Raw genomic sequence first — 12,147 nt, 5'->3', positions numbered from 1 at the left:
TGGAGACTAAATGCTCAAACATTTTCTCACTGTCACCATTGTTTTCTTTCTTAAAATGCCATCAATCTGAGCCTTATAGACAATCCTCCTTACACATGCTATGGTTACTCTGTGGGGTTTCTACACACTTGCTACTTAGTTCTCTTTAAGATATACATGTAGTTCAAATTAAACAACTTCTCAAAACTACTGCTGTGCAATTTTTTTCTTTCTTTAACTTGTTTCCCCCCCACCCTCCACCCCCGCTGGGTTCTTTCTTTGGCACCAGCTAGTGATCTGAAATAACAAGGAGCTAAACTGAGAAGGGTCTGTTTGTCTCAGGTGCCCCACCTGGGGCTCGCTGGTAAGGGTGTTGTTATATCTACTTATCCCAAGTTTGTTCTAGCCTATTTATCCCTACATTGTTTTCTTTCATATTAATGAACTATTATTATTTTTTTAAATGAACCATTATTATTATCCACTGAAGCATTATTTGTTTTTCTGTGTGTTTTTGTTTTTAAGATTTTATTTATTTACTTGAGAGAGAAAGCAAGCAAGAGAGAGAGAGCATGGGTGGGAAGGGAGGGGCAGATGGAGAGGGAGAAGAAGACTCTTCACCAAGCAGGGAGCTTGATGAGGAGCTGGATCCCAGGATCCTGGGATCGTGACCTGAGCCGAAGGGAGATGCTCAATCAACTGAGCCACCTAGGTGCTCCTGAACATCATTTTTTTTTTAATTTATTTTTTATTGGTGTTCAATTTACTAACATACAGAATAACACCCAGTGCCCGTCACCCATTCACTCCCACCCCCCGCCCTCCTCCCCTTCTACCACCCCTAGTTCGTTTCCCAGAGTTAGCAGTCTTTACGTTCTGTCTCCCTTTCTGATATTTCCCACACATCTGAACATCATTTGTAATAGTTAAGAACCCCCCCCCACCAGAAGTAACCTGTATCTTCATTTGTAGGGAGGTAGTTAAATAAACTATGGCATGTCCATACAATGGAACTCTCTTCATGCTTTAAAAAGAATGTAAGGTCTTGGTGGGCACCTGAGTGGCTCAGTCCATTGAGGTCTGACTCTTGATTTTTGCTCAGGTCATGATCTCAGGATGGTGGGATCAGGCTCTGCGCTGAGCGGTGAGTCTATTTCTCTCCCTCTCTCCCTACCCCCCTCTCGTTTTCTCCCTCTAATATAAATAAATAAAACTTTAAAAAAATAAAAAGAACAAGAGGTGTCTAAAAATGTTGAATGCATAAAAGCAGAGATTAGAATGGTGGTCGTCAGAGGCTGGGGGTTGGAGGAAACAGAGAGATGTTGGTCAAAGGGTACAATGGTTTAGTTATGGCAGGATGAATAAGTTCTGGAGATGTAATGGACAACATGGTGACCATAGTTAATAGTACTGTATTGCAGTCTTGAAATTTGCTGAGAGAGTAGATCATCTCCCCACCTAGAAAAAGTGATTGATATGTTAATTAGCTGGATTGCGGAAATCATTGCATAATGCACACATTGATCGAAAACAACATGTTGAACACCTCAAATATATACAATTTTTATTTGTCAACTAGAACTCAATAAAGCTGGAAGGGGGTGGAAATGAGAGGTCTGTATGAACAGGTATCTATGATACATTGTAAAATTTTTAAAAAGCAAGTTATAGAACAATACCTGTTGTAGGACCCCACTTAAAAATACATGTGTGACTCTGTATAAAGTGTATCTGAATACACCCATGCACATAGTATTTGAATGAAAATACTTTTAGGAGATAAACAGACTTTAACAGTGGGGAGTCTAGCAAGTGAGGAGGGTAAAGAGCAGATGAAGGAAGGAATGCACTTTCTAATTGTGCACTTCTCTGTTGATTATTCTTTTTTTTTTTTAAGACTTTTTATTATTTGTGAGAGACAGAGAGAGAGTCAGAGACATAGTCAGAGGGAGAAGCAGGCTCCCAGTAAGGATCCTGATGCAGGACTCAATCCCAGGACCCCGGGATCATAACCCAAGCCAAAGGCAGACACTCAACTACTGAGCCAGCCAGGTGCCCCTCTGTTGATTATTCTAACAATGAATAGATATGCTTGTTATAAGTAAATAAATAAAAAGGAGAATATAGTATTTTCCTAGATATTTCAAAACTATGTGTTCTTCTAGACTTGCATGGCTGTTGAGCTCTCATTTACTTTGATAAAATACCTAATTCCTCTTTTATTGCTTCAGGGAATGAAGGCCCCAGACTGACAAGTGTGTGCCTCTCTTTCCTGTTTGCTGCTTCTCCAGGTTTCCCATCCCCCAGGATAATGCAGTGTTTCATTCAGACTCTTTGTACACTGTTCCCAGAAGTCTTGGTCACATGATAAACAGACTTGTCCTGGAAATCTAGCCTCTAGTGGTATGATTTTCGTCTCACAGATCTGGAAACTGAGGCATGGAAAGTTGACTGGGGCTGCCGAGGCCACATGAGAGATTAGAAGTAATGGGATGTTGTGGAAAGGGTGTTGGGTTCAAAGTCCTGAGTCCTAAGTTCAAGTTCTTGACATATCACATTTTCTTTGAGCAAACATTTTAACTCCCTGAGCCCCAGCTTTGTCGGTAAAATAAAGATTATAATGCCTGCCTCCCGGAGCAGTACTATTACATGAGAGGATTTAAGTTTTTTGCATATCGTAAAGCACCATATATATCCTAGGAGGACCAACCGCCAGGAAGGTAGATAGTCAGCCAGACCATTGTGGTTGCACATAAAACTAGGCTTTTGTTTGATTTTTGTTCTGCTCAAAAGAAAAATTTAAAAATGTCTAAAAATCGTCCTTTTACCTTGAATAGTCCTGTTCTTTAAACTCAAGCTTTATTTTTTTCTCCGCCCCAAATATTTCTCCTCGTGCCTTTTACAAGAGGCACAAAAGTATCAGTTCCACAAGGAAGGCAACAATACTCTACTAGAATGCCATACCAAATTGGATAGAAGTCTAAAAGCAGATTAAAGTTGTTTCAAATGCTTCAAAGAGGAGAAAAAATCTAATCCCCCAAGGCTTCTTTAAATCCATATTCCTTAATTTCAGAAAATTTCCCAAGTCTTTTAAAAGGCCCAAATATCATTTTACAGTGTAAAGTAGTAATGGAAAACATTTCCCGATTTTTAAGAACATTCTTCCTTCCTTAAAAAAAGGGGGGGGGGCTCTGTAAAGCTGGGTTCCCCCCTCCCCACTTGCAGAGGAACCGGCCCAAATGGATGGCGACCTGCCCATCTTAGCCAGGAGTGGGGGCAGCCGTCCCCAGAGCCCTGAGCCTGGAGCTGATGGCTAATGACTACCTGGAGAATTCTTGAAAGAAGCAGTGTCAGGCCTTTTCCCTGTTATTTCTGGGCCAGATTTGCATGTCTGTCATTGTGTGGAAGAACGCCCAGTCCCTCCGCTGTGTAACACTGAAGGAAAGAAAGTTTCCAAATGAGAAGAAAAACAAGGCTGGTTACAAGAGATGCAGTGGGACCCTTTCCATTGCCTTAGAGAACGTTCTTTTTTTTTTTTTTTAATGTTATTTATTTATTCACGAGAGACACACACAGAAGGAGAGGCAGAGACACAGGCAGAGGGAGAAGCAGAAGCTCCATGCAGGGAGCCCGACATGGGACTTGATCCCAGGACCCCGGGATCACGCCCTGGGCCAAAGGCAGGCGCTCAACCCCTGAGCCACCCAGGCGGCCCTAGAGAACGTTCTTAAGCCGTCTTCACCTGCCCAGAGAGGCCTACCCTTATCCTGAACCACTTTGCCTGATTCTCCCCTTGCTGACCTATGGAGGCAGTGATAAGAGCTCCAGTTATAACAATGAATATTAGTTGAGATGAACCAGGTACCCAAGCAGGTACCCTTTGTTAAAGGGATTACTGACCTGCCCCATCTTGGCCAATCCATGCGGTAGCCTGGGGGCAGATGCTGTTATCAACCCCATTTTACAGATGGAAAAGTTGAGGTCTGAAAGCCTAATGCCGCAGCCCCGGGAGACACATAGCTACTCAAGTGGTTGAGCAGGTACTTGAACCCAGATCTTTCTGGCTCTGCAGTCCACACTTAACCAGACCCATGCGCTGCCTAAATATAGCCCGCAGGCCTTACAGCCAGGGCCTATGTTGAACACTTCTGTTCCACTTTGTCGCTGAAATTTTATTATACTTAACAATGGCGTCCGTATCGCCGCTAAGTGTGCTGATTTACATGCCTGGTCTCATTTCATGCTTCCCAGCAGGTTTATTAATTTTTTTATTATTATATTTTAGAGATTTATTTATTTATTCATGAGAGACAGAGAGAGAGAAGCAGAGACACAGGCAGAGGGAACAGCAGGCTCCATGCAAGGAGCCCAACGCAGGACTCGATCCCGGGTCTCCAGGATCACACCCTGGGCGGAAGGCAGGCACTAAACCACTGAGCCACCCAGGGATCCCCCCAGCAGGCTTAAATGGAACAGACTACCCTGACCCTGGAAATAATTTCTGCCTCTTTCATCAGACTTTTTGTCTTTTCTCCTTCTCTCCGGTTTTCTTCTCCGTCTTTCTCCATCTCCGAGATGTCGAGTGCATTCTGGTGGCATTTTCCCCTTGCCTTGGGACTAGGCCTAACATGCGATCCTCATGGTGAAGGAGCCTGCGAAGGGAGACATCTCTTCAGGTGTCTCCCACTTTACTTGGAGGGCCAATCCTGAGTGCCCCTCTCTGCTCTCCGTCTTCAGGACACCTCCCTGCGGACGGTGCCAGAACGGTGACCTCAGACCACAGCTTGAACGCCGATTACAAGTAATCCAGCTCCCGAGGTGATAGAGTGTCCTTTCTTTTAAAAAGGAGATAAAAATAGCTAAGAAACAACACTTTCCTTAGTTCTCTGAAAGGCTGGCATCCTTCCAGGATAGACTTATGTACTTTTTGTACTTGGAGGAAAAAAAGAGATGGGATTTGATCCAAGAATGGTCCTACAAACGAGAGAAATATGGAGCGAGCAGCTGGAGCCGAGCAGCCAAGTGGTACCACCAGCTGCAGGCCCATTAATTAACATTCCCTGGTATGTAGCAGCTCCAGTGACCTTGATTCTTGTTGAATTCACAGAGATAATTTTTACAGAGCCTCTACTTTTCTCGCTGCAGTATATTTATCCAAGGAGTACCTTGCATATTTCCCCTCATCTCTCCGAGCAGTAAATTTATTCTAATTGCAAAGAGATACAGTAAAAGCCTGATTGAACACTTGGCAGTTTATAGAGATTTATTTCTGGGGCTTAAGGGGGTTTTTAGAGTGTGTGACTAGAGCCGGGTTGAGGGGAGCTGGGGAAAGGAGCCCAAGAGAAAATGTAGATTTAATGGATCTATAAAATGACCCCCCCTAGACAAAGACTTGTTCCAAAGACTCTTAAACAGCCTGACCCAAACCAGGGGCTGTGACGACAGCCAGTCCGACACGAGGTGTCTGAAGCATTGCGTGGTCCTCTCTGGGTTTTCAGGTTTCCATACGAAATTTGTTATTCCCCAGGCAGAGGTGGGACAGGGGTGAGTCTGTTTTCCAGAGAGAAGAAGCATATTTAAGCACAAATTTCTAAGTACTAAAAGCCATGAAAAAGAGGCAAACGTAAACCTCCAGCACCTGCCCTTAAAGTCACTCTGCCTTTTCTTTAACCCTCTGGAAGCTGCATTCCGAATTTTAAGCGTGAGATCCTGGAAGGCGAAATCATGAGAGCCTGCCCTTTGCAGCAGGATTTCTGTACCAGAAAGGGCAGCCTTCAAAACTCGGTTCTCCCTGGCACTTGCAGCCCGTGGTGAGACAGACAGACACCCTATCCTCTGACGGGGCCTTCCACTCAGAATAGACCTTGCGTGCACACGCTACCCAACCTTTCCACGAAATCCTTCTAGGCTTTTGATCCCATGAGCGGCATTCATCTTTTTTGCAGCTGCTTTGCAAGTTTTGCTGAGGATGAATTTTAGGACCTTCAACTGTTAAGTTTGCAATATTGTAAATCTACTCACTGTACTAAAATGGAGACATTTGTTCTGGAGAAGAGACAAAATAGAGAAGGGTACAGGGTAGATGCTAGTGAGGAAGAAGGCTGGAGAGTCAGTGACTGGTCTCTTTGGCTAGAGGCTAAATGAGGACTGGGTAAGGGGTTTGTGATGTCCCCTGAATTTTCTATTTCCAGGAATTGGCATAAGGAGACCTCGGGAACTTTTTTTTTTTTTTTTAAGTTTTTGATTGTAAAGTTTAACACAGAGATGGGGGGCGGGAGCCATTTGACATGTTGTTTTAAAGTTATCACCCAACAACAACAAAAATAATGTTAACACCCAAGTCAGGGCATATGTAATATCGCTATCTTTCCCCCATAAACCCCTTTCATGCTCCTAGAGATAACCACTATTGTGGCATTTATGGGAATCACTTCTTTGCTTTTTCATATAATTCTTCAACACCTCAGTGTGCATCTATATAGAATAGTTTAGTTTTGTATCTTAGAACTTTATATAAATGGAATTCATGCCCTGTTTCTTTGTACCTGGCTTCTTTTGCCCCATTATGTCTGTAAGAGTCATCCATGTTGTAGGGAGCTATAGTTCATATTTATCGTGGCATAATCGTTATGACACAATAGTTATTTACTGAACTCTTCCATGTATTGCTGATGGCCATCAGGGTTATTTCCAGTTTGGGGATGTTGCTGATAAAGTGCTCCTGCCCATGTTTGCAGGTGTACGTGAGAATTTGCTTGGCCTGCCTGGTTAATACCAAACAATGCAATTTGAAGACAGCTTGAATCGAGACAAGTCCTACGTTTAGTGACAAAATGGACAGGATTTGTCATTTGCTCATTCATTCAGTAAACATGAACTAAACTTCTGTTGCAGGAACAATGAATATGTGACACAGGTGGCCTCTCCTCCCGTCTGCACTCACAGCAGACATTACCAGTTCATGTGGGTGTTCTTTCCTATGGAGTCTGAAGTGGCTTCAGAATCATTTGCAACATGGTCCTCAAGGCAGCTACTGTTAAGGATCAGAGATGGGAGTGTGATGGTTAATTTTCTGTCTCAATGTGGCTAATTGTATCCCGATATTAGGTCAAACATTACTCCAGAAATTTCTACAAAGGATTTATTTTTAGTTGAGAGTTAGTTGAGATTTACCCAAACTCAATAGACCTTGCTTAGATTTTTTATTCAGTTGACTTTGAGTAAAGTAGATTATCCTCCATAATATGGGTGGGCCTCATCCAATCAGTTGAAGACCTTATAGAAAGAAGACTGACCTCCCCTGAGGGAGAGAGAGAATTTTACCAGAAGGATGCCTTTGGATTCAAACTACACCTCTTCCCTGGGTCTCCCACCAATGGACTACCCCTGCAGATTTTGGACTTGATATTCTCTGGGATCATGTAAACTAATTCCTTAAAATCTCTGTCTCTGTCTCTGTATCCCTCTCTCTTTCTCTCCCTCTTTCTCTTATTGGTTCTGTTTCTCTGGAAAACCCTAATACAGGTGGCATGATCTTGGCATAGGATTGTCTAATGGCAAAGTAACCAAAAGCCTCTCAGACTAATTTAAGTAAAAAGGATTTACTGTTGATAGAGTGGAACTCCTTAGAATTAAACATCAAGGAATACTTCTAATATTTAGTATTAACCCTCTCAATATCAAATCATTACAGCACTGTTTTTCTTTGAGATATTTTCCAAGATAAAAATGTGAGTGTAGGGATCCCTGGGTGGCGCAGCGGTTTGGCGTCTGCCTTTGGCCCAGGGCGCGATCCTGGAGATCCAGGATCGAATCCCACGTCAGGCTCCTGGTGCATGGAGCCTGCTTCTCTCTCTCTCTCTCTCTCTCTCTGTGTGTGTGTGACTATCATAAATAAATAAAAAAATTAAAAAAAAAATGTGAGTGTAGAGGAGCCTGCTGACTCAGTTGGAAAAGCATGCACCTCTTGATCTCGGGGTCATGAGATTGAGCCCACATTGGGTTCTACTTAAGTAAATAAAACTTTTTTTAAAAATGTGATGAGTGTATATAGTCTCTCCTCAGTTTCTGAGTGTCATCAGAGCTCTCAGCCCATGAGATCTAGAGCAGAGAAACTATGTTGACTCTCCTCGGCCAGTGAGCATTTATGTATACTACTGTGGCTGCTTCCAGCCACTAAGCTGAGCTCTTTACTTCGCTATCAAAGTTAAACGTATCCTGTGATGTATATTGTTTTTTTTCTGCCCTAGCCTCCCTTTCGGCCTTCACTTTTGTGGTCTGGCAAACAAATTTGACCCAGACTGGCTGACCAAAATGTATAGGTCATAACACTGGACCTACTGCAAAGATATAAAAGAGAGTGTTGTGTTAGATGTTAGAATACAGGTTTTCCAGGGTGTAGATCCTCCAAGGCATTGGATAAAGAAGCAGAGAGTCCAGCTCAGCAGGTAAATAGGGATATCGGTGGGAGTGTTGATTTAGTAGGTCTTTGTGACAGGTCAGTGAAGCTCAGGATTGACCAACAGATGCATGAACAGGAGCTGGAAAAAATTATGGAAGAGAGACTGGAAGAGCGATGGCTGGTGTGCAGAGCCTGCATCACATCTCTATGGGGACTGTGCCAGGTGGGTCTCTTCGGGTTGCTGATAGATCGAGAGGGGTGACGGCCAGGCCCTCTGCTTCTCCTGCTTCCCTACCACATTCTCCCCTCTGCAGATCAGCCCCCTCTGTAAGGCTCCAGGTTCCCAGTGCTCCATCACTTGCTCTGGCTTTGGGGGATTGTAGCAGGTGTCGCTAACATCGTGCCCACATTCTCTGGCCCATCTTGGAGTTATTTTTGGAGATATTTTCCAAGATAAAAATGTGAGTGTAGAGGAGCCTGCTGTCTCCCTTGGAAAAGCATGCACCTCTTGATCTACCTACTACTACCCTGCAGTAGTGGTAGACGTTCTCCATGGACTGGCAGCTCTCGCCTCAAGTATCCATATCTCTGCTTCTCAAAGAGTTTTTGTTGCTGTTGTTGTACCAGAAAGCTTGCTGGCTGCAGGAATGTGCACCCCCAAACAGTGGATGTCGGGAGCCACCGCATAAATGCCCCGACCTTCTGGTTCTCCAGTGGGACGAGTCTGAGGTGTGTCCCGCATGTTTTCTCAGGGCGTCTCAAGGGATTAAATCACAGTTTCCCATGGTGATAACCTGCTCCTTAATATACCTTATATTGGCTTTTCTCCCGTTCTGCCTCACTTTCCCTGCCCGCACTTGTACTTCCTTGAATGACCTCTCAAATAAACTTCTTGCACCAAAGTTCTTGTCTCAGGGTTGGATTTTGGAGGTTCCAGTGGCCATACTCTCTGACTTCTAGCCCTTATGACTCTTAAGTTTAGAATTCTGTAAATCTGATTTGTCCAGATCAAGGGTGACACTTAGCTATGGGGGGGGGGGGACCGTCAGTGGGCTTATTGTTAGTTAGGACATGAGTGACATTTCTTGTCCATCTGACTTCTCCACACCAGGCGTTGTGGTGGGCAATGGGACATAGAGAAAAAAACCCAATTTCTGCCCTTAAAGAGTTCTAGTTGGGAAGTAGACTTCCCAATAATACTTCTATCACAAAATGGTAAGTTTTAGTACAGTGGAGGAAGGGATAACAAATGTTGTGGAAGTAAAGTAACTATAGGTTCGGGCATTGAGGGGTGGTTAGAAGCTCATGCAGAGAAAGGGTATCGAGAGGATTTTCCAAGTCGAGGCCAAGGCATAGAGCAATAAGAGAACATAGACCGCTCCCTGGCTGCCAGGCCACGTCTTACCTTAGCAACTTCTCTTTGTGTTTTGTTTTCTTCCTGAAAGGAAGAGTGAGGCACCATGGGAGAACCTCAGGTGCTCTGAGTTCAAGCCTTCTGTTATTTTCCACATCAGTGGGAAGGTGTCCCACTGATGTTTTGAAGCCAAGGAACATATTACTTTACAGTAGAAGGAGAAAAGGTTTAGAGGATGGTGGGAAATGGAAAATTGGAGCACAGAGCCAGGATAAGCAGTCTGTTTTATATGGCTCATGACAACTGCTCCTGGAGTCATCAGGAGTAATATTTATAATCAGATAAGTTGATGCTTTGGATGAGCGCCTGTGACTCTTCTGCTTCTGGAAAGCCAAATTACCTGTCTTCCACAGACTTTCAAGAGACTTCTCCTCACATGGAAGAGATCTGACTGTGAGGATGACATTGAAAATACATATATTTTTAAAGATTTTATTTATTCATGAGAGAGAGAGAGAGAGGCAGAGACAGGCAGAGGGAGAAGCAGGCTCCTCGTGGGTAGCCTGGTGCAGGACTTGATCCCAGATTCCCACGTTCACACCCTGAGCCAAAGACGCTCAACTGCTGAGCCACCCAGGTGTCCCAACATAGAAAATATTTAACCACCGTATCATAGATACCAGACCAGTCAGATGACACAGTCCATAGACATTGGGATGGTTACATAAAGTGTGTGCAGACTACTCCAGCCGTGTCTTCAGGACCATCAAACCTGACACTTGTTTGGCAAGAGAAGCTTAAGGACTAACCTGAGGCCATATGGCGACAGAGCTAGGAGTGGAGCCCAGGTCCCCTGTATTCACCTTCCAACACTTTCCGCAGCATACCTGACTTCTCTCCAGCCTCAAGGCCTGGATGAGACAGGTGGAGGGCCCTACTGGTTTATCCTAAACTTGACTCCTACCCAAGGCTGCCCATGGGCAGGGTGTCTGGTTCTCTAGAGGTCCCAAGTGGGGAAAGCTTTCGTACCTCCACTCTGAGGATTATAGCTGTGACACTGCTTGTGCTAATGTTGAAAATTCTTTATCCACTAGTACATAAACATCTACCCTTATGTAATTACAAGCATAATTTATTTGCAAACATAATATGTCATATAACATATGGTAGAGGATGCAGAGCAATAGTCAGTTTTTTAAAAGTTGCCTACCAGATGTATTATACGTCACTATTATTTTCCTTAGATCCACCTCATTCTGACTCCAAGTCCCTATCCTGCCAGGCTTGTGAGAAAGGTAACTATCCACCTCCCTCTTTTCAATCCATGGACTTGTGCGAAGTCCAGAGGTCTTCTGCAACACCAAGGCCCTGCCTTCTCATCATTATTCCTTTGTTCAACAACTACTTGTTGAACACCTACCATGTGCCAAGCCTGGCTCTAGGAGCTGATGAATGGTGATGTACAAAAGAGGTTAAATCCTTGCCCTCTGTTCCAGGCTGAGCAGCACTCTGTTCCTCACCTCACTGGCGAGGCTGGGATGGGGCCTCCCTAGGAGCTTGTGCAGCTGCTCCCCACTAGATGCTGCCTAACATGGCATCACCAGGAAGTGGGGAGCAGATTCCCATCTAGATGATTTTGCACTCCTTCCTAAAGGGGACCTCTTCTCCTAGACTCATCGGTTCTCAAAGGCACAGTCCCTGGGCCCTCCCTCTCCAGACCACCCTTCATGGTCCCTCAAGGCGCAAAACTTTTTTTAAAATCATAAATGTAAAAAATAAATAAATAAAATAAAATAAAATCATAAACGTCATGCTTATTTCTTATTATAACATACATACATCAGAACTACTCAGAACACAATCATTGCATATTTAGTTCAATGAAGTTTTAAAAAATTGTGGTAAAAGTTCACATAAAATTTGTGTGAACTCCCATCCTAACCATTTTTTTAAGTGTTCGTGGCACTGAGTCCCAAGGTGCAAAACTTTTACCCCGAGAGGCTGCATCCAATTTTTAGCTCTAACCAAATTTTCCAGGCAAAGCATGCAAAATCTGGAAGCCTGCTTGAATGAAGGGAAAGGGAGCCAATGTAGTATTTTAGTCAAGCAACCTGACACATAAACATTGTAACTGTCAAATCAAATTGCAGTGCTGACTTGTCCATGCTGAACTTTATACCACATTCCTATTATATACATTTGGTCAACACATGTGCATAAGTGTGTGTGTGTGTGTCCACCTGCATGTGTCTGGCAGCTGGGCCTCAGTGGACTCTGGAAGGTGGTTCTATCTGTTACCAGATCACTTTGTACTCAGAGTCCTGCTGCCTCTTCCTGCTGCCCTGCAGGACTAACCTCCGCATCACTTCAACCCAATGCCTACTGTCAGCTAACTGGGAAAGCTCCTGATAAA

The 12,147-nt window shown here is 43.9% G+C and overlaps 1 protein-coding gene across 4 annotated transcripts in view; it reads left to right on the top strand.

Moving 5' to 3' along the window:
• Positions 1–12,147, top strand: part of EIF3M (eukaryotic translation initiation factor 3 subunit M) — a 155,284-nt gene that overhangs the window by 33,687 nt on the left and 109,450 nt on the right. For 2 of the 4 annotated variants that reach the window (XM_025452392.3, XM_025452391.3), the window contains exon 3: positions 8,505–8,603. The exons of the other annotated variants lie outside the window; for them this stretch is intronic. In XM_025452392.3, coding sequence (XP_025308177.1) covers positions 8,505–8,603 — 99 coding nt within the window. The remainder of the gene's footprint in view (positions 1–8,504; positions 8,604–12,147) is intronic. 4 annotated transcript variants of the gene reach the window in all.

The sequence above is a fragment of the Canis lupus genome, chromosome 18 (genome assembly GCF_003254725.2).
Source record: "Canis lupus dingo isolate Sandy chromosome 18, ASM325472v2, whole genome shotgun sequence".
Taxonomy (NCBI): Eukaryota; Metazoa; Chordata; class Mammalia; order Carnivora; family Canidae; genus Canis; species Canis lupus.
The sequence above is the reverse complement of the archived record's forward strand: the minus strand, read 5'-3'. Positions and strand labels throughout refer to the sequence as shown.